Raw genomic sequence first — 27,618 nt, 5'->3', positions numbered from 1 at the left:
AAAAAACCATGGTCCCAAAAAATCGTTCTTGATATCTCGAGCAATTGAGGGAATATGTTGATGGTATTTTAGGCCCGGGAGTTGGGCACTCTTTAAGGGGATCATCGATCAATCAATGATCTAAAATTGAGATATACCTACCGACCTTTATTGTTTGGTACTGCTCTCTCCTCTATATGATGGTAAAATGTAGTTTGTGAGTCTCAATGTTTGTACAAAAAATTTGAAATTGGTTTCTTATAATTCACAATTTCTCAAAATTAAGAATAACCACCACATAATTGATCAAATTGATCACACATTCCTTCGGAACACCTTCAGTCAAACAAATTATCAGTTAAGAACTATTCAAATCCTCCATTAAATCGATTTGATTCCATCAATTTCAGTATCTTATTCGTTCATAAAAAACAAATATATATATATATATATATATATATAATTCTCATGTTATCTGTTGTTAAACAAAACATAAGACGAAAGGAGAACTAGAGATAGAGAGAAAGAGAGAGGAGGACTTGGGGGCGGTCAATGGGAGGGATTAGGTTTCTCATGTTTTGTACCAATTAGTTGAAAATTACCGTATAGTCCTTATGATATGTTATTATATATTTACATGTGTGCCTCGTGCATGTGGTTTTTTTTTTTGTAGCACTCGCAGAAGAAAAATTGGATGGCTCGTCCTAACTCCCAACTTCGCAACACTTTTTTTCTTTTTTTTTTTACAAAACTAGTCATAAAAATCCAAGGTGACCAAACTTGTGGTACAAAAACCCCACTCAAAATGTTGGGATTCATTAAAACTCCATCTTAAACTAAATTGATACAAAAACTCCAAATTTAAAAGAGTTGATACAAAAACCCCAAATTTCAAAATTGGTTTCATCAAAATCTTTGGGATTTTTGTGTTACTTTTATTTTGTAGGGTTTTTGTGCTACTTTTCTTTTGGCGGGTTTCTTGTGGATGGATAGTGACACCTTTGGGGTTATAACTCGCGGACCGTTTTTTTTATGCAAACATATCAAATTGTAATACAGAAAATGGGTTAAATGGACAGAAACCCATCAAACCTGGTTGTGATGGACTGGTAAACAATTGTGTTGGATGAAATGGATAAGAGACACATCATTTTAAATCAGACAATTATATCCTTATCAGTCTTCACCTTCCTCCAAAAACAAAAAGAGATTTCACAACTTCTCTTCTCAAAAACATTGATTTTCTTTTCCGCCATAGACATCATCTTCCTACACCATCTCCACCACCACAAAACCCCAACATCCCCATCGACAACATGATTTTCCTCCACCACCATCAACGATTTCACTAATACCATCTCCACCACCATCGCCGAAATCATCTTCTTCCGCCACCATCGTAGACAACACCACCCATCTCCACCACCATTACCATCGACATCATCATGTATATGTAACACTATCATCGACACAAGTGCTAATGTCACCATCATTCATTGTAAATTATCTAAATGCCCTAATTTCATTGAAAATTTTCAAATTCATAAACCAAAATAATTAGGTTTTTGCGTCAAATAAATTTCAGGAGATGAAAAATAAAGAACATACTCAAATTGGTAAGTTTCCATATCATAATTTTCTATATGAGTACATTTGATTTCAGATTGGTTTCATTTTAGTAAAAAAATTGATGTACCTATGTACATATTTTTTTAGACTTGTTTATAAATGTAAAATGTGTATGTAAATTGTAATACTTTGTTTTTATTTTTGATGCATTTGGATATATACTAGTTTGTTGAATTTGTTTAGATCCTTGTATTACATCTGATGCAATTGAGCACATCCTTGTTTACATTTTTGTTGAATATTTTCCATTTGAGTGTACACTCTGATTAGACCTGGATGAAACCGATTTCATCTTGCATATTCTAAAAAAATATAATTGGGCTGGGTGAAACCGGTTTCATCATGTGAAGCCATTGGATGAAATCTTGGTACATCATGTGTTATTGTTACATACTCTCATGACAAGCTATTTAATTTAGTATTGTTAAACCCAAAAGATATTATTGGCATGATGCTTTAGCAATTTTAATTTAATGTGATTAACTCATTTCTCAATTCTGAATTTTGTTAAGCCTGCTATAAAAGCCAATGTAGTTTATGTTAGTGTGCTCTATGATATTTTTTTCATGGTTTTATCATGTGTTTCCATTGAATGAAATTGGTTCCATCTTGTGATTACATTGGATGAAACTGGTTTCATCGTGTGTTGTCATTAGATGAGCCTAGTTTCATTCAGGTTTCATCATGTGTTGACATTTGTTAGTGTACTTTTTTTCGTTTATAAAATACAAGCCAAGAAAAGACTTGATTTTGCAGTCCTAACTCTGGAATGTATGTTCTCTACTTCAATGGATGATGAGTAACGGTTACGCCTTTGAAGACGAAGAAATTCTATGGAAGAAAATGAGCACAAAACAAGTAGACCTCGTATTGAAATACTCAACATTGAAATTAGTTGTTGGAAGTTGAACGAGAACTAAGACGGTTGTTTTATTATATTATTTAGTATTAGATTGATAGAAAAAAGCTATTTATGTAGTTTAAGTTTTTTGTTTGTAAAACTCTATGCCATTGATGAAACTGGATTCTTCTATGAATGTATATGAAAAAAATTAACTTAAATTAGCTTACACTGTTATCTATTGAAAATCTTGTCAGGATATGATGGATGAAACCAGATACATCCTGATGAAAAAAACGTTTTTGTCAAAATATGCAGGATGAAAGTGGTATCATCGTTATGAAAATGTATTTTCATTAGATTGTGCGGGATGAATCTGTTTTTTTCTTCTCAGAATATGCATAATGAAACCAGTTTCATCCTGCCCAAAATATATATTTTTCCAAAATATGTAGGATGAAACTAGTTTCATCCTGGTTTATTCCGTGATGTACTCGGATTAATTCAAGTTTTACCGTTGAAAATGAACAGCATCTAAAATTGATTAAACCAAAAAAAAAAAAAAAAGCATCATCATTTGTACTTACAATAATTAAAAGTATTGCCTTACTAAGGTACTCGATTTCCACTTCCAAGTGACTTGTTTGTTGCTTCAAATAAATTCTTGAGTCTTTAACTGTTTCATCTTAGCTAGTACAAACTTTCCTTAATCTGCCTTAGCTTGCTCATATTTATATTTCCTCCATCTCAATTTCTGTAGCTCTTGAGAATAAAAACAAAAGTTGAAATTCTATATAATTAGTAAAATTTGTATACTCGGCATTACGTTCTTCGACAACAGCTAGGCCATATTTAATTGTACATTACGAAATTCAATATAAAATTTCGACAAATGAACACAAATTCTATTGTATATGCCTTTGAGACATTCTACCAAACAGTTTTTATGCAAGTTGAAACTCGTCAATTAATCATTTTTCTTTAATGTATATAACACCTCATATACAATCAAATCAACCAACATAGAAAGCCAACACATTTGGCCTAAAATTCAGCCCAAGCTTTAACAATTAGGAAAAGACATTCTTGGTTATTGGGTTATTGTCATCTCTGGTAATTGTCATCTTAGGGGAATCTGTATTCTGGTTTGGACGAAAGATTTAAATGACATCCACAGTGACAATTTATATGGACTCGAAACTGTTGGATCAATATTAAGAAAAAAGTGAAAGTAAATTCTCTTGTCTGTCTGTTTGGTATCGAATTCTCAATTGATAACTGTCTAATTCAAATCACTAATGAACACAAATTGTATTACGTTTTAATCTGTAAACAGGTAGAGACCACCTTAATCGTGAAAATAAATGTTTCAGAGGTGATTGATACTACTGTCCAAAGAGCAGCACATTTAGCTGGTGCAGGCATAGTCGTAATTCTTCGTAAAATGGAACCAGTTAATAAGGGGGGCCTGATTCATGAGAAGAGGGTCGTGGTGGCCATTGATGGAACTTTATATGAGCAATATAACAATAAAGAAGATATCTCAAAAAAGTAGTCACCGAGCTAATTGGTCCATTAGTAGTTGTAAAACGGTTCCAGGATGCTTCCGGAGTTGGAGCTACTTTATTGGCTCATACTAATTCGAGAATTTAACTTATAACCTCTCTATCCTTAAATGGTATTCCTATGATTCATGGATGAACAAGTAATAATAGATGTTGGAGGTAACGAACATCAGTTATAAAAAATGGGTGAAATATCCACTTTGGATATTAGAAAAGTATTTTAGATATCTTTGGATATTTAAACAGTATCAAATGCTACAAATCTATTTCACCCAGGAATTATTGATTTTGGTCTTTTTAACCAATTTGTGATTGCAATATTAGGGTTTTATCGGCCTATTCACAAAAAAAGAAAAAAAAGAAAAAAGTTTTATCGGTCTCACACTGCTGCAACAATAATCTAGTATATACTTCAATTTACTAGTTGATGTTATGGCTTACGGGTAACAAAGAGATTCAAAAGGAAACAGATATTTGTTATTAGTCAAACTCGAAGTGTCAAAATCAAACAAAGAAAATAAGAAAAGAAGCAAATTCTGGTTTTTTTCGCGTCTTAATTAGTGAAACATAATAGTATAGAAAACAAGAAGAAAAGCCAAATTAAGTTGAAAAATGAAGACAAGCAATGCAAGGTACAGCGTCTTCCCACCATCGCATGCGCTTGTATGGTCCAGGGGAGGGAGGTTTACATCATGTTTTTGATTCTTACAAGGACTGGCACTGATGATGCAAATGATGCCCTCTGAGTGACTGAGTCAAATGTAAGCGCCTCTAAATTCATTAAGATCATACTCATGTGTATCCCTCCCCGTTGATAAACAAGCTACTGCTGGCTACTGTAGTAGGTTCATGGGAATTTACATGTTTGTGTGGTTTATGCTGTACCGATAAAAAGAATGGTAGAGATTCAATGAGCCAAAAACAAACAATCAAATAGTGTCGACATTCATAGACTTGACTTAACCAACATCACCTCATGCAAAAACCATCACTTATCATGGTGTTTGACAGAAGTTAGTTAAGTCACACTATCCTAGAATTTTAGAATGTCTTTTACAGTTAAGAAAAATTAATTTAATAAATTTACAGATTTTTTTTCATATGTAATGTAAGAACATTAATGTTTTGTGAAACCAAATGTTTTTTACATTTCATTTTTGAGATTTATTTCTGTTTCTTCTGCTTGCGGTACCCAAATATCCTTATATTAGGACCTTGACTTGAATATCAAACACTAAAACTCTAGAAATTATGGCAAAATCATCTTTATGAATTAGAGGCCTATATTCAAACCATCTTTGACAACTCAAACTTGCCATTTTTGCGAAGGTTAAGCAAAAGAAAAGTGAATTTTAAGATCATATTTTTGATTTTGATACTTATAACGGTTCAATTATTAAATAGTAATCTTTTTATGCTCACTCCATTTAATTAGGAAGGCCATTTAATTGTGCAAATCAGCAATCACTAATTGCGCAGATCAAATTCAATATAGCATGAGATTTTTCACATTTCACTTTGAAAACCCCAAGTCAAATTTAACCCTACAAAATCTCTTACCTCCCATGCACACTCCAACCACAAAATTCCACACTTTTTATTCCTATGTGGCACAATAAATTCCTACGTATCACAACATTATTGCCATGTGTCATCTCAGCTTGTGGTGAATTCACCAAACCCATGAGCGCCAGTTGTAAAACCTACTCTGATTCTTTCCCAAATTATACTATAAATCTCATCAAAACCTTGATGAGAAAAACAAGAAAAAAATACAATTTCATTTTTTACATTTTGATTTTGTTCTTCTTTCCCAAATTCTCTCTCAGAATCTCAATTAATGGCAGTGATTAAGAAAACCCTTTTCATGATCTTCATATTATTAGCACAAACCCTAGCGGCAACTCATGCTGAAGAAGCACCACCATCAGAGTGCGGATCAGAAACCGGGAAATGTATTAACAAATCCAAGGCATTTCCTCTCAAAATCATAGCCTTCTTTGCAATATTAATCACTAGTATTGTTGGTGTTAATTTGCCCTTGATTACTAAAAATGTTAAAGCGTTGCAACCCGATCGAGATATATTTACGATTGTCAAAGCATTTGCTTCTGGGATTATTTTAGCAACTGGGTTTATGCACGTTTTGCCAGATTCGTTCAATGATTTATCTTCTGTTTGCTTGCCTGATAAGCCATGGCATACGTTTCCGTTCACTGGTTTTGTGGCGATGTTGTCTGCAATTTTTACTTTGATGATCGATTCGATATTTACAAGTTACAGTCAGAATAAAAATGCAGTTGAAAATGAAAAGGGTAATACTAATGGAGATGTGGAAATTGCAAATGGTAATGGAAATGCCCATTCACATGGTCATGGACATTCTTTTGTTATGGCAGGTGATGTGGCCAGTGCTCAATTGACGCGTTATCGTGTTATCGCTGTGGTATGTAATCCGCAAATTTTATTTTTATAAATTGTAAGACAAAATTTTCAAATTTGCTGGTATTGATTTTTGTTTTTTTTTGTTTTGTTTTGTTTCTGCAGGTACTTGAGTGCGGAATTGTAGTCCACTCGGTGGTGATAGGGATTTCTTTGGGAGCTTCAAGCAATGTCTGTAGCATAAAACCTCTTGTTGCTGCATTGTGTTTCCACCAAATGTTTGAAGGCATGGGTCTTGGTGGTTGCATTCTCCAGGTAATGCTGCTGCATAAACCTTAAAATGTACCCATTGAATTGCTCCAGCGTATGCTGCAAATATAACTGATTGTGAATTTCTGATGTGCAGGCTGAATACACATTGTTGAAGAAATCTCTAATGGCCTTTTTCTTTGCGACAACAACACCATTAGGGATTCTTGTTGGGCTCTTGATATCGAAATCTTACAAAGAAAGTAGTCCTCATGCTTTGATCACTGAAGGACTTTTAAACGGTGCATCAGCGGGGCTCTTGATTTATATGGCATTGGTAGACCTACTAGCAGCAGATTTTATGGGTCGAAAATTGCAAGGGAGTATAAAGCTTCAACTGAAGTCATATGTTGCTGTTCTTCTTGGTGCTGGTGGGATGTCAGTCATGGCGCTGTGGGCTTAAAAGTTCATCCTCAAAGATACGAGATGAAGCTTAAAGTCGAATCATATGTTGCTGTTCTTCTTGGTGCTGGTGGGATGTCAGTTATGGTGCTGTGAGCTTAAAGTTCATCCTCGAAGATACGAAATGAGTTAGCGATTTGATATACTTGTAAAGAGATCAGTAGTACCTTTAGTGATTCTTTTGCTGAACCTCCTTTCTGATAATGGTAGTAGAAATCTAAGTTCTTTGATTTGCAAACTTTATAGAACTTAAATTTAATAAACAGATTTTGAAGTTAAATTTTTCTGCGCAAATAGTATCGAGCAAACCCTTCAAGTTTAATTAGCGAATATCGGTATACATTCTGTTTAAAGCTATGTACTACTGTAAGCTAATCAATAAAGCCATAAACAATATACCCTATGACAAAACAGGAACATCCATATACCAAGCACAAAGTTGGAACAACAAAGAAACAAACTTATTTCGCAGTAGATGTACCAATCAAATCCAAGACTTCTGAAAATATGTTACGCCGTAAATATTTCAAGGCTGATGAAAAGAGTTATCATCATGCGGCTCATGGTGGTCATGATTATCAACAGGTAAACTCACGACCGAAATATCAAGACTTCTTCTTTCTTCTGCTTCCGGGGCTATTTCTCTGACGTCTTCTATTCTTGAATTTGTTGTTGCTTGAATGTCATTCCATTCTCCGTCTCCTATTGAACGAAGGCTTTCTTGATCATCTGTATGTGGGACTGATCTTGAAACGCTAAGACATGCTTTATCAACATTTTCCTCTGACAAATCGACGTGCTTTGTTAAAGGAAGGCTGTCAGAGACAGAGCAGGATTTGGTCTCTTCTTCTTCAGATACTTGCTTCATTTCTCCTTGTTGTCTGTCACAAGCAAATTATGGAAGTTATTAATATCACCTACATTTAGTTATCGTATTCGGAGACCGAACCAAAAGTCAGTAAAGGAAAATATGAAACCTTTGGAATTGTGCTTGCAACATCTGAACATATGCAAGAAGCTCTTCTTTTTCTTTTAAAGCAGCCAACTGTTTCTCCATAGCATCTTTTACCCTGGCTTCAGCATCTACATCCGCAAGCCTAGCCCTCTCTTCTGCTCGAACAACCGCCCCTTCTAATATAACAACCTGCTCTCTAGCTTTACCAAGTTCAGTACGCCATAATTGTGCTTCTTTAAGTGCAGAATCTGTTTGCTGCAACAATTGCTCGCGCTCTTTAAGCAGAACTGTAAATTTTTCTCCAGACGCTCTCAACTACAAAGCAAATATCAAAGGAGAGTCAAATTGTTAGCAGTGGTGATGAAAAACTACCAATGATTCAAATGTAAGAAGATGGAAATACAAATGCAAACTGAGGGGTGAAACAGGGCATTGTTTGATCAAGTTACCTAGAGATAGTCATCAGATATCACTAGTAAGATAAAATCAAAGATAGGAGGTCAAATAGCGTACTGACCAGGCATCTAAGTATACTAAACTTAACCTATCCCATGGCACTCTTATCCTGAGATTTATACTAAATCCCGTCAAAAAGTGGAAAAGAGCTTTTAAGATGAAGTTTGTGAAAAGAGTTTTTTAATAACTTGCACTACCAGGTTATATAATACATTGAAGTGGTAGAGCCAAGGTAAGAATGTTTTAACACCTTGGACATGGATGACTCCAGCTGCTGTTCTGAATCCTTTTTCAGACGCTCAATTTCTGTACAAACGATCTTTCTTTGTCCATCCATTGCATATGCTGCAGAAGCCGCAGCCTCAGCAGCTTGAGCAGTTTCAGATAGTTTCTCTGCCAATTCTTTAATCGTTGAATCCCTTGAACGAAGCTCTCTAGCCAACTTTTGTAATTCCTCGTCCTTCACTCTTAGAGTTTCCTGTGGAATTATAACCATGGAATCGTAAGAGATGGGATATTTCAGATATGAGATAGATGAAACCTGACAACATCCACAAGACATTTCAAAGGCGTCTCCAATAAAAGAAACAAACGTCTGATCGACAGCATATGCACAGTCAACAGAGAAGATGCAATGCAGGCACGTTGGCTGCAACAATATACCATCATGATTGCCGTATCATCCATTTGAGCGTCAGCTGGTCTACTTCCCATCATGTTCCCTAGAGCTGCCCTCATAGATATTCTCATGGCTGCTTCAATTTCTTTAGTAGACTCCAGCGCTGTTGAGTTTGCAGCAGCAACCACCGTTGCAACTGTTCCCAATTGTGCAGAACCATTCCCGCTTAAGGAATTCACAGCTTCTTTATGGGCTTTAAGTACCAGCTGGGTTGCTCTGTGGGGAGAACAAGAAGAGAAGTCCATGTAAGAAGAGTTGCAAATGGTACAGACCCTCAATACAAAAGTAATCTTAACTCATATGAGTATGACATTAAAAAGCAAGCATCTGGTTCTTTACACGTCCTAATTCAGTTAAACCTAATTCATGATTGACTTCTCACTCAAAAACCAAATCCCCTAAAGAAAAGAAAAAAGGAACCACTCGGGCATCATCTATTAGCTTCAGCTTCAAATTATAGTAATTCAGTTTAATAGCATTGTATTGGGAACTTTTTTAGGCAACAAAGCAATAAGCAGAAGATATCTAAAGAAACTTACTGTAAAGTTGATACCCAAGCGCGAGCAGCACCGGGAGTTTCAGCACAAAGATAGTACTCATTTTTCTGTGGCGTTCCAATATCTAGCAAACAGTAGTTAAGATACAACATAACAATTCTTATGGAACTAAAATCAAGCAGAGAAGTTTCTACAATTAAGATCCCAAACATCGGATCGCCAGATTCAAAAACAGAATAAATGATGCTAATCATCTCTATATGGCCAAAATAAGATCTTAGTTCATGAGGATACAGAAACAACAACCATCGTACTTTGGTAGTCCACTGCAACATGTAGAGAAAGACAACATATCAGCAGTCATCCAAGAAATATAAAAATTGCTCACTATGAATATATTTAGCTCAGTACACACAAGTTAGACAGTATCAATCTTACTGGAAATTCACAGGAGATAGTGTAATTGTGCTGTTTGCATCAAATATAATAGACCCCTTGACAACCGTCTCATTTCTCCGAGTCCTGCAGCACCACAAACAGATAGTTAGAACACAATACAGTACTTAGTTAGAATGACACACTACTGACTAAACAACATAACTGAAGAGAGAAACATCATACTTGTATTCCATTTTTCCAGTGGTTGGGTCTAAGATCATCCATCTCTCATTCCATTTTCTCAACTGTTCATTAAACGAACTACGAGTCAGAAAAGAAAAAGAAAAAAACACAATAAGCGAAAAATGTCTAACACTTGACAATAAATACAATCAGTGAATCAACCAATGCCCCGCCTCAAAGTGATGTACAAACTCAAATTCAGAAACTACAAGGCAATTTAAAGCATATATTTCAACAAGGCAGCTCAAGGTGATGCAGGTGAGCAGTACAGTCTCATGCTGAACATCTATTGTATTGAACTAAACCAAATTAGGTAATCAGTAGCCTCTAATTCAACAAATGGAGCTCAAAAATGAAGAAATTCAATCGGACCTTCAAGAATAAGAAAACTGAACTATAAGAAAAAACAAAGAAACCCTTTATTTATTTACCGTTTCAGAACGTTTAAGGATTGGACCTTGCAACAAATTCTTGCCAGAACTTGATGCGAGCTGCTTTTTAATCTTCTCCAAGCTGTTTTCAGTTCCATTTGAAGCCATTCGAAGAAGAATTGAACAAGAAATTAATCGATTAGAAAGTAGATTTGAAGAAATTGGGGAAAATATTAGGGTTTGATCGGTAGGTGTGATCGAAACACTCTCTAGTCTCCTCTGCTGTCTCTCAGATCTCTGGTACTAAACAACGCCGGCAAGCAGGATATAGTGTGTTTTGGTCACGTGATATGACTTGTGGGTGAAATGTATTTTTCGATGGACCTACTTTGTACGATAGGCCCGCCTGCTACTCTGGCTGGGCACCCGGCGGGTGTATTCCTAGTGCACAATATTTTTTTTTAGATTTATAGCTTGTTCGGATACGGCATGTTTTTTTTGCCTTCAGGAAATCAAAGCGACATTGGTTATTTTAAAATGACTTTTAAAAATTGAAAAATTAATCTTATGCGAAATTAAATAGTTTTTTTTATTAATTTCTACTTCTGATTTCGGCTTTTGGAGAAGCGGATGCATTTCCGCTTCTAGTGTCCAAACCCGCTATTAGCTACTTTTACGACTGGTTGATTTTTACAAACTTCATTAGAAAAGCAAATTTGCTATTATAAAAATCAGTTTTACTTACTTTTCTAAGTATTAGATACCAGGGAGCAGCCGCATTGGCAGGAACACCACCATCATTTGTTGCAGCAGCCCATGCTTCTTCTTCAACTCTGTCTCATGTTCACTCCACATTGCAATACAGTTTCTATTACGTTTTTCACATCTAATAAGCTCACTAAGCTATTCATGAGTAAGTTGATTAACCGATTTTAGCATTTTCTAATTTGGTCTCGACTCTGTAGAAAAACTTGCATAAGCTTTGAACAATGTTCTCAGACTTACTATCCACATTTTCTTGTTCAGTAGCTCGATAATAACATCTTTTGTTACTTTCTATTATCCATATCTACTAAAAGTAAATCCAAAAACAAAGATATAATTATTACCAGAGAATAACAGTTTCGAAAATAGTATCCACATAACCGGTAGATAAGACACATGCAAATCAGTCAATTCTTATCAAAGACAACTTTAGAAGAATGAATACCACAAAATCAATAGATAAGATATCCACATTCATTGATTCTTCGTGGTGAAAACTCCAAAAAAAATAATACCACGGAGTCAGTGGTAACTGGAAAAATCTTCAGAAAAAAAAAATACCGATACAATTGATGGATAATACACTTGCATTCCCACAGATTCTAATGGAGAAAACAAAAATAAAATAAAAGTGAACACAATCCGCATATCAGATACATGAATAATATTTAAAAAAAATAAATAAGACAACGAATATAGTGAAGCCCCTATTACAAAGTAGAATTGGCGTTACACAATTATTCTTAATTTTTAAAAATATTAAGCCAAGTATCGGAATCATAATTTTTTATTCATTTATGGAGTTATTCCTCTACAGAGTAATCATATACAAAGAATCAGTCGATGTAGAAATATCTTATACTCCAATTTGAGTTGTGCTATTTGGAAATGAATAACATCACCATAACCGGTGGATGCAGGCGTATCTTATATGTCGATTTCATTGCATGTTCTTCATGGACATGAAGAACATAACCGGAATCGGCATATACGAGCGACCTACATGGACCGATTCTAGCTAGTATTCTTAAATTTTAATTTACAGATATTCACTTGTACAAGTATAATAAATGAAGAACGATGTTAATATAAGGGGTTAACAGAGAATTACTTTAATTGAATCTGTGATATTGAAGTTGGATAAAAAGTTGGGATTACGATTTTCATGATTATGAATGATTGGAAAATATGAAGTTTTTTGTTGTTGTTTAAGGTATTTAATATTTTCCGAATGTGATGAAAACTTTGCATCCTATATATTTAGAGTGATGAGGGTAATTTAGTATTTTTGCTTAAATTATACACCTCATATCTTAGTTTCAGAATGTGAGAAAAATTGAGTATGCCTCAAATAATATCAATGGCCCTCAAATAATACCAATGACCCTCAAACTAACCAGGTTTTATATCTTACTCCACTCTGGCATATGTTTCGGTTCTTAAGTAATTATATGTGTTGTAGAGTAACCGATTGAAGTGATTAATGTTAAGATCATTAAAAAAATATATGAAAATCCACGAATGAATATGTTAAAATCATATAGAGTAGAAGGAGATTATAAAGATGTCATTTGACAGTAAATGGTAGCCTAGATGCAATAAAATGAACTACTAGAACCTATTTTGTATGGACGAAGCTAGCCCATGAGAAGGAATGGAAATTGCCAATCCTACTAGTATGACTTGGAAATCCAATAAGTTAACAAATTTGGTCTCCCGTGGAGGACACCTTTTTTATTATTGTTAGAGCACTGCTCGGTCGAACTCGCAAGCGTTTCTATCTCAAGCTTGTTTGTCAATTTTAGGTGATCAAAACTATGTCTTGATTTGTAGTCTACTTATAGCCATGTCTCGGATTATAATATAATTTGTTGTTGAGATTTAGACTTCACGGCGTTCATCGATTGAAGACGAAGATCTACTGAGGGGCGCTTGGAGGAACTTCATCAACATTAGATTCAAAGATCCAGTTGCTTAAGTTCCCCTTTTATGGACATTCAAAGCATATGTTGCTTTAGGTTTAAGCTAATTAAGATAGGTTGAAACCAAGTAAACAATATCCACCATTAGATGAATCTTTGAATATGATTTATATAATCAAGATATACACTCTGGTTAGGTAAAAACGTAACCGTACCGTGTACAAAGACTATGTTCAATGTGGTTAGCCGAAACTAGCCGATTAGAATTTAAAAGCTTAATACTCATTTTCATGAACACTTCAGATATTAATCTTGAGTCACAATCATGTGATTAAATAAGTCTAGTGTTTTCTAGAATTACTCAAATGCTAATTATTTCGTAGAAATAATTTAATCGCACTTGAAAATAATCGACATGGTTAGTAAATGCACAAAGTACAAATACCATTGATTTTCGTGACTCAGGTCAGTCAAATTACGTGTACCGATTTGTAAATATTTAACCAAACCAAGTTCCGGAGTCAACAAAACTATTTAGGTATGCGTATCGGTTTGGAAACCTTAAGGCTATGGATGGTTCCGGAGTTCACAGAACTATTTTGGTTTGCGTACCGGTATGGGTACTAAACCGAGTTTGGGAACACATAACTATTTTGGTTTGCAAACCAGTTTGGATACTAATTCCGGTTACGTAACCACAGTTCCAAACTGGTTTGCATGTACGAGTAGGCATACCGATACGGTTCACGAATTGAGCAGATTTTTAATATGATATACATAAGAATATGCGTACCAAAAATTTGAAAGTCGATATGTACATATATAGCTACCCCGCTACGTGTATGATTACATGTAATACGGGTTCAGACTTATAACAGTTTTCCCAGTTTGTAAGACTGATAACATTGTCTTGTATCTGAATATATATTAATTTTATATTTCTCTCTAAATCGATTCAAAACGTTCCCGAATAATTAACATCAATGACGCAAATCACTATTCCAGGCTATTTTCGAATGATAAAACTTGAATCATGATTTTGATTCCGAACAATAAAATTGTCCTTAACCGAAATTCATCAAGTATGAACAAATGTTCATTAAGCTTAGTCATTATATTTCGAGAACTAATTACCAAGATAAACTTGACTCGAAATTCTTGTGTATGCATAATAGTCTAATTAGTTATGCGACATCGTCTCAATGATAAAAAAAAGTGAGTATAACTAGAGAAATAGGTGGTTCAGTCTTCACTTACCTTTTGTTTATGAAGTTCTCCATAAGCTTCGGCTGATCTTCGCATTCAAACAGTAAAACACAATGATGACTGCCGTGATCCACAGTTTCTCAACTACATTTTTATCTAATTCCGAGACTTAACTAATTTGAGACTAGAAATCAAGAAATAATTTTCACAATCAAATTTGACAACAAGCTTGATATAATAACAATTGTGAGTTCGACCGAGCCATGATCTAACAAATATCTCTCTCTCTCGCCCTGCATAACCGTTTTTCCAAAACAATTATCCTAATTCTTGTATGACCTATATTTCGTGCTTAACTAGATTTACTTGGTTTTGGGTCTGGGATTTTAGATTCACTAAGTAAATATGGGAAATAGTAGTTTGTTGTTTTATTTTTTTAACAAAAATATTGTGTTCTTGCAATATTTAGGTTTTAAATTTCAATTTTTCTTGGTTGATTCCAATAAATTTTATCAATAGCTACTACATGCCATATATTACTTCGTTACGCTTATACAACTGTTTATTATTGTCTTTGGGGTTTTCTAATAGGATTCTATGATATCAAAATCAGTCTGGTATTCAGACTTTTGTAACAGAAGTTCCTGAATAATTTTCCATATTAATAAGAAAATCAGATTTCGTCCAACGTAACATATTTTCTATGTTCTTCCTTATACTAGTCTGGATTGATGAGATTGTAGAGACAATATTTGAAGAAAAACTCTGTTAGTAAAAATTCTTCTCTGATGGACGACACAAAGGTATGTGATTCGGAAATTAATTTGAAGACAAAGGTTTGGAGCATCAAATTTATCACTTGTAGGATCAAGACCTCTATTAACCTCTTCCATATTGTTTAGTTCTGTGAATGTAAATCACATTGCACGCTTGTTGTGTCAATTTGCAATATATCATAATCAAACAAGAGATTGTGCTTATCTAACACCTCATCTATGTAATCCTACAAACCACAAGTTGAATGAGGTATTCGAATCAATAAAATATAGGTCCTTTCTTAAAAACAAAACCAGACAAACTTTTTTCATATCGAAAAAATATTATATACATTATAGGGTAAATTTTTCGGTGATGGGGTTGAATCAAGGTATTAGGAGGAGTAATATTTTTGATATAAAACTGCAAGTCATGTTTTGGGTATTTGATCAATAGGCTGCTTTTTTATCACTACGTATGTAATAAGCCACGAGATAAATTGGAACAATAAAATGAATAAAAAAATTCTGGGCGTACCGCCCTCCCAACAAAAAATCAAATCAACCCTCTCACAAACCTCTCTCAAACCTGGGTTACTAAATGGCTTACTACAGACCATCTACAAACCCATCTAGTTACTGTTATGAATGTCGCTTGGTGTATTTGGAAGGACAGGTGTTCTAAAGTCTTCGACAATAAAACTCCTAGCCCCCAAATACAGCTAGAATTGCAATTAGAATATTTGCAGATATTTCCAACCATCTAGGGCCTATTCCCATTTCTAATCCTATTATTTCAGTTTAGGACAATAATTCTTTTTTGTTGCAACTAATTTCACGAAATAGTTTAATCTTATTTTGTGATGCTTCTTTTGACAAAGATACTAATAAATTTGGAATTTGAATTGTGGCTATGGATACTGCAGGTGAATTCAAAGGCTGCAAATTAGAATCAGGAAGGAAAGCAAGCTCTGAAGATGCTGAGAGTGAAGCTCTTCTGGCAGCTGCCAAATGGATCAAGGAGAGAAATCTGCAAGATGTCTATCTAGTCAGTGATGCCAAAAATGTTGTGGCATACCTTAATGATAACAGAGGCCAAACTAGTTGGACCTCCCACTCAGTCCTAGATGACTGTTTATTGCTTTTAAATAATATTCATTTTGTTAAATTCAAACATGTCAAAAGATCGCTTAATGGTGCTGCAGACATAGCTGCTAAGCACAATAGAATTGAAAATGTTTCAGGAGTATGAGATGAAAACAACCGTCCCTATTTTCTCCCTAATATTGTAAACTCTTTCTGAGTAATGAAATTCTTTTTTCCTAGCAAAAAAAAAAGCTGGCCCCCGCAAAATCCTCATGCCCCACCTCCTTTTCTGTGAGTAACGGTTTTAGCTTTGTTTAAAAGGCGGTATGCCAGAACCATTGAAAATGAATTTTGCATGTCAGAGCAAATTTTGGTCACAAAGGCGCATTTTGCTTCTTGCTGCCAAACAGTGAAACATGTAAAAAGCAATGAAGTTGATTTTGGGCCTATCGAAGATTTTGGTTGATAGGTAATTATTACCCACTAACAACTAACAAGTAAAAAAAAAAACGATTTTTTGGGGACCATGATATTTTTGGGGGCCATGGTTTTATGTTGGGTAAAGACATTAGAAGTAAATCTAGGTCACCCCTTAGATGGATATTTATATTAATACCTAAATTACCCTCCTGATTACTTTTGGGTGATGATTAGTTAGTGTTAATAATAGTTAGTGCAATGATTAGTGAGATGATTAAGTTAAAGATAATTAGTGAGATTAAAAAATCAGATGATTTTTTTTAAAGAAGTAGAATTATTGAGAAAGTAGAGTTAGAGAAGATGAAGAAGGAAAACATGAAAAACGATGGATTTTACCAACCACAACTGGAGGAAGGGTATTTGGGTACCCAGGTGTGCTTCAAACTTAGATAATGTTGGTTGAATTGCTCCAAACTTTCAAAAAAAATGAAAATTTTATGTAGATTTGGGTCAGTTTGGTTACCATATGTCAAGAACATGTAACCGAACACACCTGAAAGTGTAGTTCAGTTACGTTTTCCAAACACGCAAGTTACCAAACTCGCTCGTTAATGGAGGTTTTGGTCGTACAGTGTAATGTTCGGTTACCTAGGATAAAATGGTAGGTAACCGAACTTTGAACTTAACAATTTATTTGGGTACATCTTGTGTGTTCGGTTAGTTCGCAAACTTCAACGCAACCAAGTTCCCAACCGAACTGCAGGTTAAAAGTAACCTAGTGTTAGAAGTTCGGTTGGTTTGCAAACTTCAAAATATTTTGCGAATCAACCGAACTGGGCTTATATATGCATATATGCAATTAGGCAAACGTTCGGTTACTACGAAATTTATTTCTTGGCGAATTAGGTAGAGTTCGATTACGAAGTTTCAAAGGTAGAGTTTGGTTACAAAGAAAACTTAACATTTTTGCGAACGAACCGAACTTGTGGACTTCTCATTATTTTCGTAAACTAAAGTTCGGTGATATCCTTATTTTGCGAAGGAACCGAACTTATGGACTTCTGTTGTTCTAATAAAAGGAGTTCGGTTAAAAGTATTTTTTGCGAATCAACCGAACTCTATTGGCTAAGTTCGGTTACTTTGTAGTTTTAAAATTTTTTGCGAAAAAACCGAACTCTATTGGCTAAGTTCGGTTATTTTGGAACTCAAGATAGTGGCCACAACAACACAGTTCGGTTAGACTGGATTTTTTTTTTTCGGTTCTAAGGGTGGAGTTCGGTTACTTTGTAGTTTTAAATTTTTTTGCGAAACAACCGAACAGAGAGTTCGGTGACTTAGTTTTAAATCCAATAGAACCGAATTGTTCTTCGTGTTCTTCATTTTCAAGAAGTTCGGTTAGTAAACTAGTGTTTTTTGGAAAATCGACCTAACCGAACATGGCTCTGTAACTCCTACTAAAACCCTATTTTGATGATTTCTACTCGATTGAAGCAATCAAAATCGAATTAAAGTGAAGGGTTTGTTGGAAAATACCTCCGGAGTGATCCCATGGCAGAATCAGGCTGCGGCTGGCGTCTTTTATACTCGATAAAATTATCATGTAACAGAACTTAATTGTGATTGTATTGATGTTGTTACATTTCTTAAATAGGCGGTGGTGGTAGTGGTGGGAGGAGGTGGTGGTGGTAATCGGTGGTTGGTGGTGGTGATAATCGGAGGTGGTGGTGGCGGTAATCGACGGTGGTGGTGGGAGGAGATGGTGGTTATATATATAGGTGGTTATTAGGTTGGTTTTAAATTAAATTAGGTTAAGGATAGGTTAGTCATTTCAACGTTTTAGGACACCCCTTATCACTATAGGGAAGGTGGACTAATAAAACCATGGTCCCCTCAAAAAAACCAACGTCCCTAAAAAAATCATTCTAAAAAAAATTGCTTTCACAGACCATTAATTACCCACTAACAAAAGCCATTTAGCCTACGGCCGCAAACAAGTGATGAACATCATCATTCAATTGGGCGATAGAAATCATATAAACCCTAATCATATTTTGGGATTTCCTGTTCTCGTCATCCTCTTGTCGCATCAATCACAAGTACTCTGAACGATGATGCTCATCAGGTAACGATCTATTCATCCTCTTCTTTCAATTTCATAGGAATAGGGATTGTATTTTTCCTCATTCTAAGAAAGTAGGGTTTCATTAGAAAATGAAAACAGAAATGATAAAAAGAAGATCACCGAGAACCCGAGATAAAATAAGTAATAGTAGCAGCAATGGAGCGGATCATATCTGTCGTTTTCTTGATTGTGATGATTTAATTTTGGTTCACATACTGAGCAGACTTCGTGCCAAATAATTAATGAGATTAAAGTCTGTATGTAAACATTGGAGATCCATAATCAAACAAGACACATCCTTAATCAAATTGCACGAAGCAAATCGATGTAAGGATATTACTACTCTTCTTGTATATCCAGCATGGCCTCTTTCTGATAGCGAAGAACCACAACATCCTCTTCCTGGAAGCGTAGAAATCAGGAGTATTTTGTTCCCCCAAAAGGATTTGAAGCTGGATGATGACCGTAAAAGAAGATCCACAAACTCTAGGACGAAAACTGATGTTACTTTATTTTCCAGTCATAATATGATTCTTGATGTTAGATTCAATATGCTCGAACCAGTTCATGGATTGTTATGTTTTGTCAAACATGATGAGCCTAATTCGGTTCTCATTTGCAATCCGTGCACAGGAGAAAAAACACCTTGGATTGAGATAAGAACAAGTGAAGTATTTGATAGCAGCTTTGGGCAGGAACAAATAGCTAATTGTCGTGGAAATATGAGACTCAGCTATGATTATTTGTTTGGATTTGGATTCGACCAAACTACTAATGAACACAAAGTGTTTTGTGTATGTAAGATTGTTCTATGTAAGATTATAAATATGCGGGCTTGAGAGTTTCCTATGGTAGTTAGTCGTAAAGTTATTTGCGGGATTCTCACAGTAGGTGAGAATAGATGGAGGAAGATTGAAGATCATCTTTTTCCGCTCAATACTGTGCAGAATGAAAAATCGGTTTATGTGAATGGTTCCATATGTTGGATCCATTACCAAAGACCCCCGAACAAGAATGAAGTCATTGTGTTTGATGTTGGAAGAGAGACATTTAGGGTGATCATTTTCCCGGATTGCATCCCAAAGGAATTCGTATAATACCGGAAAATTAGTTAATGTATTAGTAGCAGTGGATGGTCATTTAGCTGTCTTGTACCAAAAAGGAGTCGACCTGCTCAACTTGTCAATTTTTAATGATAATCATGGTGGTGCTGGTGGTGATTGGATCAGTGAAACAATCCAAATGCCGTGCCCATGGGGTGCACTGGAGAATTTAGATTTTAAAGACATTACTGGCACATATTTAACAGTCATAAAATTCATAACATGCGGACAGAAACGCCGGGAATGCTTGCGTTATTATAATAAAAAAGAGAAAAAATATTACAAGAATCAGTTTGAGTGTTCATTGGATACTACTGGTCCTTATGTTGCTGAATATCAGATTAGTCCTTTTTGCGAGAAACTGTTGCCTGTTCAGACCATTCAGCATGGTGAAGAAATCAACTGATTTTCTGATACATAATTGTTCTCCGACGACATCAGTTAGGTATGTATGCTTTATCTTTACTAATAAAACTGACGCATATGTGAGCCTTTTGATTTATCAAGTGCCAGAACCTTTTTCAGAGTTTTTTTTTTCCCTTTCAATGCTACTGAGAATTAAATGGCGTGTTTTCTCAATCTTTTGTGGAGCTTCCTTGGCAATGTTGGCCTGACAAAAGCCGATAAAATTTCAGACTAAAAGTGTCTATGTTGCATGTGCTAATCACCTGTAACTTTGCTTGAGACTGGTTCATGCCTTTGTGGTACGTAGTAGTTTGCAGTAATTCAGCAGTGTAATTTCTTACAGTTATCTATGTTTCTCTATGGATTGTACTACTATAGGAATGCCCGCCAGATGCAAGTTACATGCAAGATTCAAAAAGTGCCACTAGCTTGCAGACAAAGCTCTCTCAACAGGCGAAAATTAAGCACTTACTGGTGGAGAAGAAGCAGTCTTACAAACAAGTGCTTAAGAAATTACCTCATTCAGATGAATTACGCACAGCACTTGCAAGTTGGAATATCTATAGATTCTGGTTTTATATTTTTATTTTATTGAAATGAACTACTGCTCTAGATTTAGCAGTTTTGTTAAGCAGACATTTGTATCTGCATCTTGCTTTCAATATGTTGTGCAAGAGATTTAACTGTACGCGAGTTTTCATCCTAGATTTTGTTGATTTCTTAGAACTTTGAAGGGAAAAAAAAACTTCCTTTAGTGATGATTTACTTATTGAAAACATCACTCACTTTTTTGAATTATCTACTTATACTCCAGATGTATGTTAGGGTTCCTTGTGCTTAGTTTTAATTGATGTAGTGATTCAATCATACACCCGAATGCCTAACAATACCATGAGCACACACTTCTAAGTTGTAAGATTTTACAGTGCATTAAAAAAGTTCGTATTTATTGTGCATTATAGCGTGTGGTAACTATTGGTTTCATGGACGTACCATGGTGGCAGTTTTAGGATATTTTTCTGGTGTTTGGCCTGGTATGCTTGTTGGAGTTTGAACTAAACTCAAACTACACACAGTAAGACGAAGTCTTAGTAGTGAGTTAACAATGGATGCGTAATACTCGCACAACTTAGTGTTTACTGAGCTGTTATTTAGGAGTTGTGTATGGCTTGGTCATATGTTGTTAGAGTTAGTGGGGATAGTCAGTAATGTTAGTCCTAGTCCTTAGAGGAGTATAATGCCTTTGTATCGTTGGTTGTAACACCTATTCCGTAGGAACACAGTTGAGTCTATCACTGTCTATAAAAGGCATAAGTTTATGTAGGATGGAATACAATGTAATCCATTGAGTTTTCAATTTCAAATCCTCTGCCTCTCTATGCCAAATCCTACAATGCTAACATCCAATGGTACACCATGAAGAAAACTTCCAAGTTGCATTCATTCTATACATAAGAAGAAGAATTCAAAGAAGAGGAATACAAAACACTACCACGGGAGTTCACATTCATGGATTTTGGATCATTATATTGCGATTTATACGCAAATGCGATCCATAGGCCATGGATGGTGAACACCCTTGGTAATGTATTCATGGAGAGCTAGCTAGCTGCATAATTTTTCTGCATGTCTATAATGAAATTGCACCATTTAGTTTTGCAGTAGTAGCATCTCAAATTTCATTCATTCTATTTATAAGAAGACGAAGAATTCAAAGATGGCGAATACAAAAAACACTATCACTGGAGTTCACATCCACGGATTTTGGATCACCATATTGCTATAGACAAATGCGACCCAGAGTCCGTGGATAGTGAACACCCTTGGTAATGTACTCGGACAGTAAGGCAAGAGGTTACTGTAGCATTTCTCTTCAGTGCATATTAACTGGTTTTTGCATCAAGTTGCTATTCTTAAATGTAATCTAAAGGTATAAGCAAGGAAATATGGAGAAAGACAATGCCAAAGGGTCTTAGAATGAAGAAGTACTTCACTGAAGGATCTGACGGGAAACCGGAAACTTACTCATGATAACTCGTGTATGCAGGCAAAGATGCATGGGATGAAGAGCCAGAAGCTCCTGAGAGTGATGTGCATCAAATTATTCAAGGTTATCCCCGGAAGAAAAGAAGAAACTAATGAAGAAATTAGGCATTTCAGGTCTGTTTTGAGCACATATTACTGATATTTGTCTTTGTATATTGTAATTAAGTACTAGCGTTCATATTGTTGGGCAGGGTTTATTAGTTCAGCGGATCAGTAAGAGTAAGGGAACAAGGCGAGAAACACTTCGTACATGGAAGAAAATTATCCAAGGGGAGAAGTTATTGGTTGAGCAAACGAAGCTTAGTTCGATATATAAGTTGATTTTTTGATGTCGATGGTAAATAAACTCTTAGTTCGATACAGAAAGAAAAACAACCATTCTACTGCAACATATCAGTGGAATGCAAAAATAAAAAAGTTCCATTGCCGGGATTTGAACCCGGGTCGCCTGGGTGAAAGCCAGGTATCCTAACCGGGCTGGACTACAATGGATTGTTGTTGAAATTGCTCCACTTAATAATAAAACCTCTTATGAAGGCATACATGGACTTAAAATTGTGCTAACCTCTCTTAAATGCATTGGCTATTAGTAGCTTTTACGTCTAATGAAATTATAGGATTATAAATACATTCTTTGCAGCTAAGATATTTTTCTCACCAAAAGTAAACTTCCTGTCACTTTCTTAACATTTGTTCCGTCCGAATGATAGTCTCGTATTCATAATAATAAAAAGAAACTCTTCATATAAATTCCGGTTTTGAAGTTAAAATGGGCGTTATAAAGTAAATGATCTTGGTGAGTAATGTAAGTTAGACTAAACATAAATACATTAAAACCAATGCTTCGGGGTGATCAGTGATGGGGTTTGAAATAGGGCGTTGAGAGTGAAACTCCGACAAATACACACTACACCATATCTAGGTTTTCCTAACAATAGGTTTCCTAACTAATTTTATTTTGCTAATTCAAGAAATTCATTATGATTCTAGTAACCATTTAAAGAGTTAGCAAATTAGGTAATAGTTACCATAATTAGGAATTAATTTATATAAACTAAATAACTATTCGAATTGTGTTATTCATATATAACACACTTTAAACTAAATCACTATTACAACTATTTCTACCCAAAATTATGTGTATACTAAAATGAACCCCATGTTTATAGCACTTTATCATTTTTGTTTGTAACATACTTTGACATAGCTAACACAGTAATTTATTTTCAAATTTAGAAAATGAAAAATAGATTTTCAAGATTTTATAAATCTTTTGTTTGGAACCAATTTTTAAGTTGTAGAACCTTGGAATAACCTAGACCTGGAACCAAAAGATAGAAGAACCGAAGTCTAACTTAGCCAGATTCCCAACTTCTTCCCATAAGGTCCAGCCGGCAAAGAAAATTCTTCATTTTCTATCTCTCTTCCATTAACAAAAACCCGAGAACAAAATTCTCTCTTTTCAATTGAAGTTGAACTCAAAGAACCCAAATCCATCGTCGTTCTGATTGATTAAATACCCATCATCGTCGTATGATTGATTACTATTTGTTTCTTCAATTTCATTGATTTCAGAGGAACTTGAAGAGAAATAACTCAAAGATAGAGTTTCATCTACAAAATTTATAATGATTCTCTTCTTCTTCTTCAAATCATTCACATTGTTTCTGGTATGATTCTCTTCTTCTACTTCGATTAATCTTATTACATTTTTTCAATTATGAACCTAGGGCTTAAACGAGATTTTTAAAATTGGGTTTAAATTGGGGGTTTCTGATTTTGTCCGTTAAATTCATTAATTGAGGGTTAATTTTGTTTCATAGTTTTAGCAGTAGCCCTTGAGGATTAATTTTGTTTCATAATTTTAGCAGTTTTAGCCCTGTGGTTGGTTATTTGTGATGTAGCTTTCCAAGTGTAGACTGCTTTTGAGTTTACCATTGTATGACTTACTGAAGCTTTTGTTACTCACCTGAAGTTTCAGTGTAGAATACTTCAGTGTTTTTGTTACTCACCTGAAGTTTATATCCTAACCATCCACCATTGTATGACTTACTGATGGGTGTGCTTACTCCTACAAGTGTGCTTGTATGCCTTCATATGACTATCCATCCAGAGGAATACTGCAATTCACTTGTATTTCAAATTTACCAACCCAAATTTCCTGACAACATATTCGGTCTACGGGATATATTCAGAGGCATTGAGTTTCAAATTTACCTCATCAGTAAATTAGGACAACATTATTGAGCATCTATTTTTTTCCTCATCAGTTTCTCTAGGTAAAAAGATTGAAGCAAAACATTTTTGGGTATGCTCTTGTGAGCCTCTGGTACATACATATCACCATTATAAATGAGGCCTTTTGATGAATTAAAAGAAAGAAACTGTAATAAATCAATTTATCTATTGGTAAAATTTGTCTTACAAAAATCGCATATTTTTTTGGTTCTTACAGATTGCAAGTTCACTCTTTTTCTCAGAGAGTTTGGACATCTTTTAGAAATTTTTTTTCTCTTTACAGTCTTGTCTTCACAGTTGTAAGGCAAGATTTATTGTTTGTTTGTTACAGTGTTTACTGAAAGTATCTCTTTCTCATTCAATTGTGTTGTTTGATTTACGAGAATACTTGTGCTTTTGCAGTCAGCGGTGGTGGCTCTCAGTAGGATTGACTCAAGTGTTTTGTGTTACTAAACAGTGGTCATACATTCCCTCACCCATTTTTGGCACTTAAGCATTCAGGTTGTTTACATGTAAGTAATGGCTTGGTAACGTTTACGTTATTACTTCAGCGCTATTTTGAGCGCCTTTTTTCACTTCTTTTTGTTATTGCAGTTCAACTTTTCTATCTTTAACTGTTCTTTTTATCTACCTTCAATATCCTCACAGAAATTTTGGAAGAATCTCATGGTGTGACATCTTTGACAACTCGAGATTTGCTTGAAACGGAGCAAGGGTATACTTCTCTTGTGAAAGAAGAATTATTGCAACCACAATCCACCGCTATTGCGAAGGTATTTCTTTCCCAACCACAGTTAACAAAATTTAAAATCAAATTGATGCGAGCCGTTGAGGCTTCGGATCATTTGCGTTCTCAAACAAGTTTGTGTGAGAAGCTTTTAAATGTGAGCAAGAAATTCGCAGGCCATTTGCATTTAGTGATTGAGATCTTGTGTCGACTACCCGTAAGAAATTCGCAGGCCAAGTTTGTGGATGGATACTGTCTTCAAGGGTGTATCCAAATCATGGAACAAATTGTTTTCTCATGTCAGTCTTACTATACTTTCTTCAAATGTTTGTGTTCTTAGAATAACAGGGGAAGAACTCGCGGACTTTCTGATGAACAATGTTTTTCTGGTTCATGGAACTGTACGTGATAATGTGTAGCCTATTACTACTTGCACTTTTCTTAGCTGTTGATTCTGTTCAAGGGATGGATTTATATGTTCAAACTTTTAAAACCAGCCTTAGAAATTCAATACTCGTTAGCATCTTATGATTAGATATGTAGAAACATTCCCTGTATAAATCTATAGATCTAAAGAAGTCATTAGCTATCGTAGACTTTACTGCTTTCTTTCACACCAGATGAGATGCTAATGTGGTTAATTTTAATTTTTCAGAATGCCGAGAGAATTGGATAAGTCTTGGATGTTTGAAAATAAAAGATTTGGTAAAGTATACAGAGATGGGGTGAAATTTTTCATTCAATATGCATCTACATATAGTCTTTGAAAAACCCTTTGTCCTTGCCCATGTTCTAGATGTTTAAATGGGGGTCGTCTCAGTATTGAGGAAATGCAGTAGCATTTGAAAAGGTACGGCTGCTGTGCATTTTTTTTAGATTATGTTTTTATGGAAACCTTATATGGGAAATTGAAATAGGGGTCTCATATATCAATTCATTGATTGTTGTTATAGATGGATTAATGATTGAGAGATAAGAATTAGATTAGAGTAGAAGAAGAAAAGAGAGGTTGGATGGAAACAACCAGCCTGTATATTGTAGAGAAAACAGAGGAGCTCTCTATTCTATTGCCAGGTCAGGAATTTTTAGAAACATCAGAAAAACAGAGTCCTTCACTTAACTACAAACGTGGGTGCATAAAAGAACATGCTGTCATTAATTCGTTTTGGGTTTTTATTTTAGTGAATCTGCCAAATTATAAGTGACGGTAATGGGTGTAATGTTATTTTGTATAGCTAAAGTTTGGTTGACTTGTCTCATTTGGTTGATTTATCATATTTGTTATTTAGTGAATCTCCAATGGAAGCCTTGGTTTTTATCTAAAGTTTGGTTGACTTGTTATTTTCATTTTGTATAGCTAGTGAAAGAGAAAAAAAACAGATTCAGTTTTGTGGAGATTGGCACAAGGTCCTGTTGGAGCAAAAAAATTGTATTATTATCCAACGAAATATCCAAAGCTTATAAGAAAATCAGATTCGTGTCCCAGAAACTGATGAGGAACGCCGTACTCTTAATTAAGACCTTCCTCATGATCTTCGTCAATTTTGATTTAATGTCGGGTCTCGTTTGTAGTAAATTCATTAGTTCGATGTGAGGTCAAAGTATATCCTCTGTCTAATCTTCTATCTCCAATGTCATAATCTCGATCAGTTCATTTTCAAAACTCGAAATCTCGATCAGTTCATTCACGAAACTCATAATGTTGAACAATCTAGCCTTTATTATTTATCAATATAATCTTCGATTCGTTGTAAGTCAAAATTACTATCTTCATACGAGTGTTCAATCTAATGTCAGTCTTTGTTCATCATAAATTCCTTTTCAGAAACTCGATTTTTGTTCGTTAAATTTCACAAGTACAAAATCTAAACTTCCAATTAGAATTTAAATCGACTCCCTGATCACATTCTTCAGAATGTTTGCCAAGTCAAACGTCGATAATTGTATCAGCAACAAAAAAATTGGTCTGGAATGAAAAAACATTTACTAAATTGAGGAAGAGGATTTTCTGGGACAGTTTTCAGTTCATCGCGGGTAAAAAAACATCTTATACCGAGTGTCCAATTTTTAATGTTGGAATTTTGTGTATTATGAATTCTTTTTTGGAAAATCGGCCTTTAGGTTTTTTCGAGTAATC

At 34.9% G+C, this 27,618-nt stretch overlaps 2 protein-coding genes, 2 long non-coding RNA genes and 1 other non-coding gene across 5 annotated transcripts; 3 read left to right on the top strand and 2 right to left on the bottom strand.

The window, feature by feature from the left end:
* The first annotated feature begins 5,793 nt into the window (after positions 1-5,793).
* LOC113313193 (fe(2+) transport protein 1-like) lies at positions 5,794-7,376 on the top strand. The gene is made up of 3 exons (XM_026561935.1): positions 5,794-6,460; positions 6,562-6,711; positions 6,803-7,376. The coding sequence occupies exons 1-3, from the start codon at positions 5,855-5,857 to the stop codon at positions 7,106-7,108; spliced, it is 1,062 nt and encodes a 353-aa protein (XP_026417720.1). The 5' UTR covers positions 5,794-5,854; the 3' UTR covers positions 7,109-7,376.
* A 25-nt stretch (positions 7,377-7,401) lies between these two features.
* Positions 7,402-10,992, bottom strand: LOC113313183 (switch-associated protein 70-like). Its single transcript, XM_026561926.1, has 9 exons — positions 10,747-10,992; positions 10,316-10,377; positions 10,133-10,216; positions 9,989-10,020; positions 9,737-9,818; positions 9,182-9,413; positions 8,769-8,996; positions 8,085-8,377; positions 7,402-7,988 (listed from the first exon to the last, which is right to left on the bottom strand). Exons 1-9 carry the CDS (start codon positions 10,852-10,854, stop codon positions 7,634-7,636), a joined length of 1,476 nt encoding a protein of 491 aa, XP_026417711.1. The 5' UTR covers positions 10,855-10,992; the 3' UTR covers positions 7,402-7,633.
* Positions 10,993-18,844: 7,852 nt separating this feature from the next.
* On the top strand, positions 18,845-21,175 carry LOC113335753. Its single transcript, XR_003353463.1, has 2 exons — positions 18,845-20,510; positions 20,849-21,175. It is a non-coding gene; the product is annotated as an uncharacterized LOC113335753 (long non-coding RNA).
* Positions 21,176-22,934: 1,759 nt separating this feature from the next.
* TRNAE-UUC lies at positions 22,935-23,008 on the bottom strand. Its single transcript has one exon. It is a non-coding gene; the product is annotated as a tRNA-Glu (tRNA).
* A 2,153-nt stretch (positions 23,009-25,161) lies between these two features.
* Positions 25,162-26,332, top strand: LOC113335749. Its single transcript, XR_003353461.1, has 3 exons — positions 25,162-25,266; positions 25,403-25,527; positions 26,137-26,332. It is a non-coding gene; the product is annotated as an uncharacterized LOC113335749 (long non-coding RNA).
* Positions 26,333-27,618: the final 1,286 nt, after the last annotated feature.

Source organism: Papaver somniferum, chromosome 1, assembly GCF_003573695.1.
Source record: "Papaver somniferum cultivar HN1 chromosome 1, ASM357369v1, whole genome shotgun sequence".
NCBI classification, from domain to species: Eukaryota; Viridiplantae; Streptophyta; class Magnoliopsida; order Ranunculales; family Papaveraceae; genus Papaver; species Papaver somniferum.
This window is presented reverse-complemented; position numbering and strand designations above follow the sequence as displayed.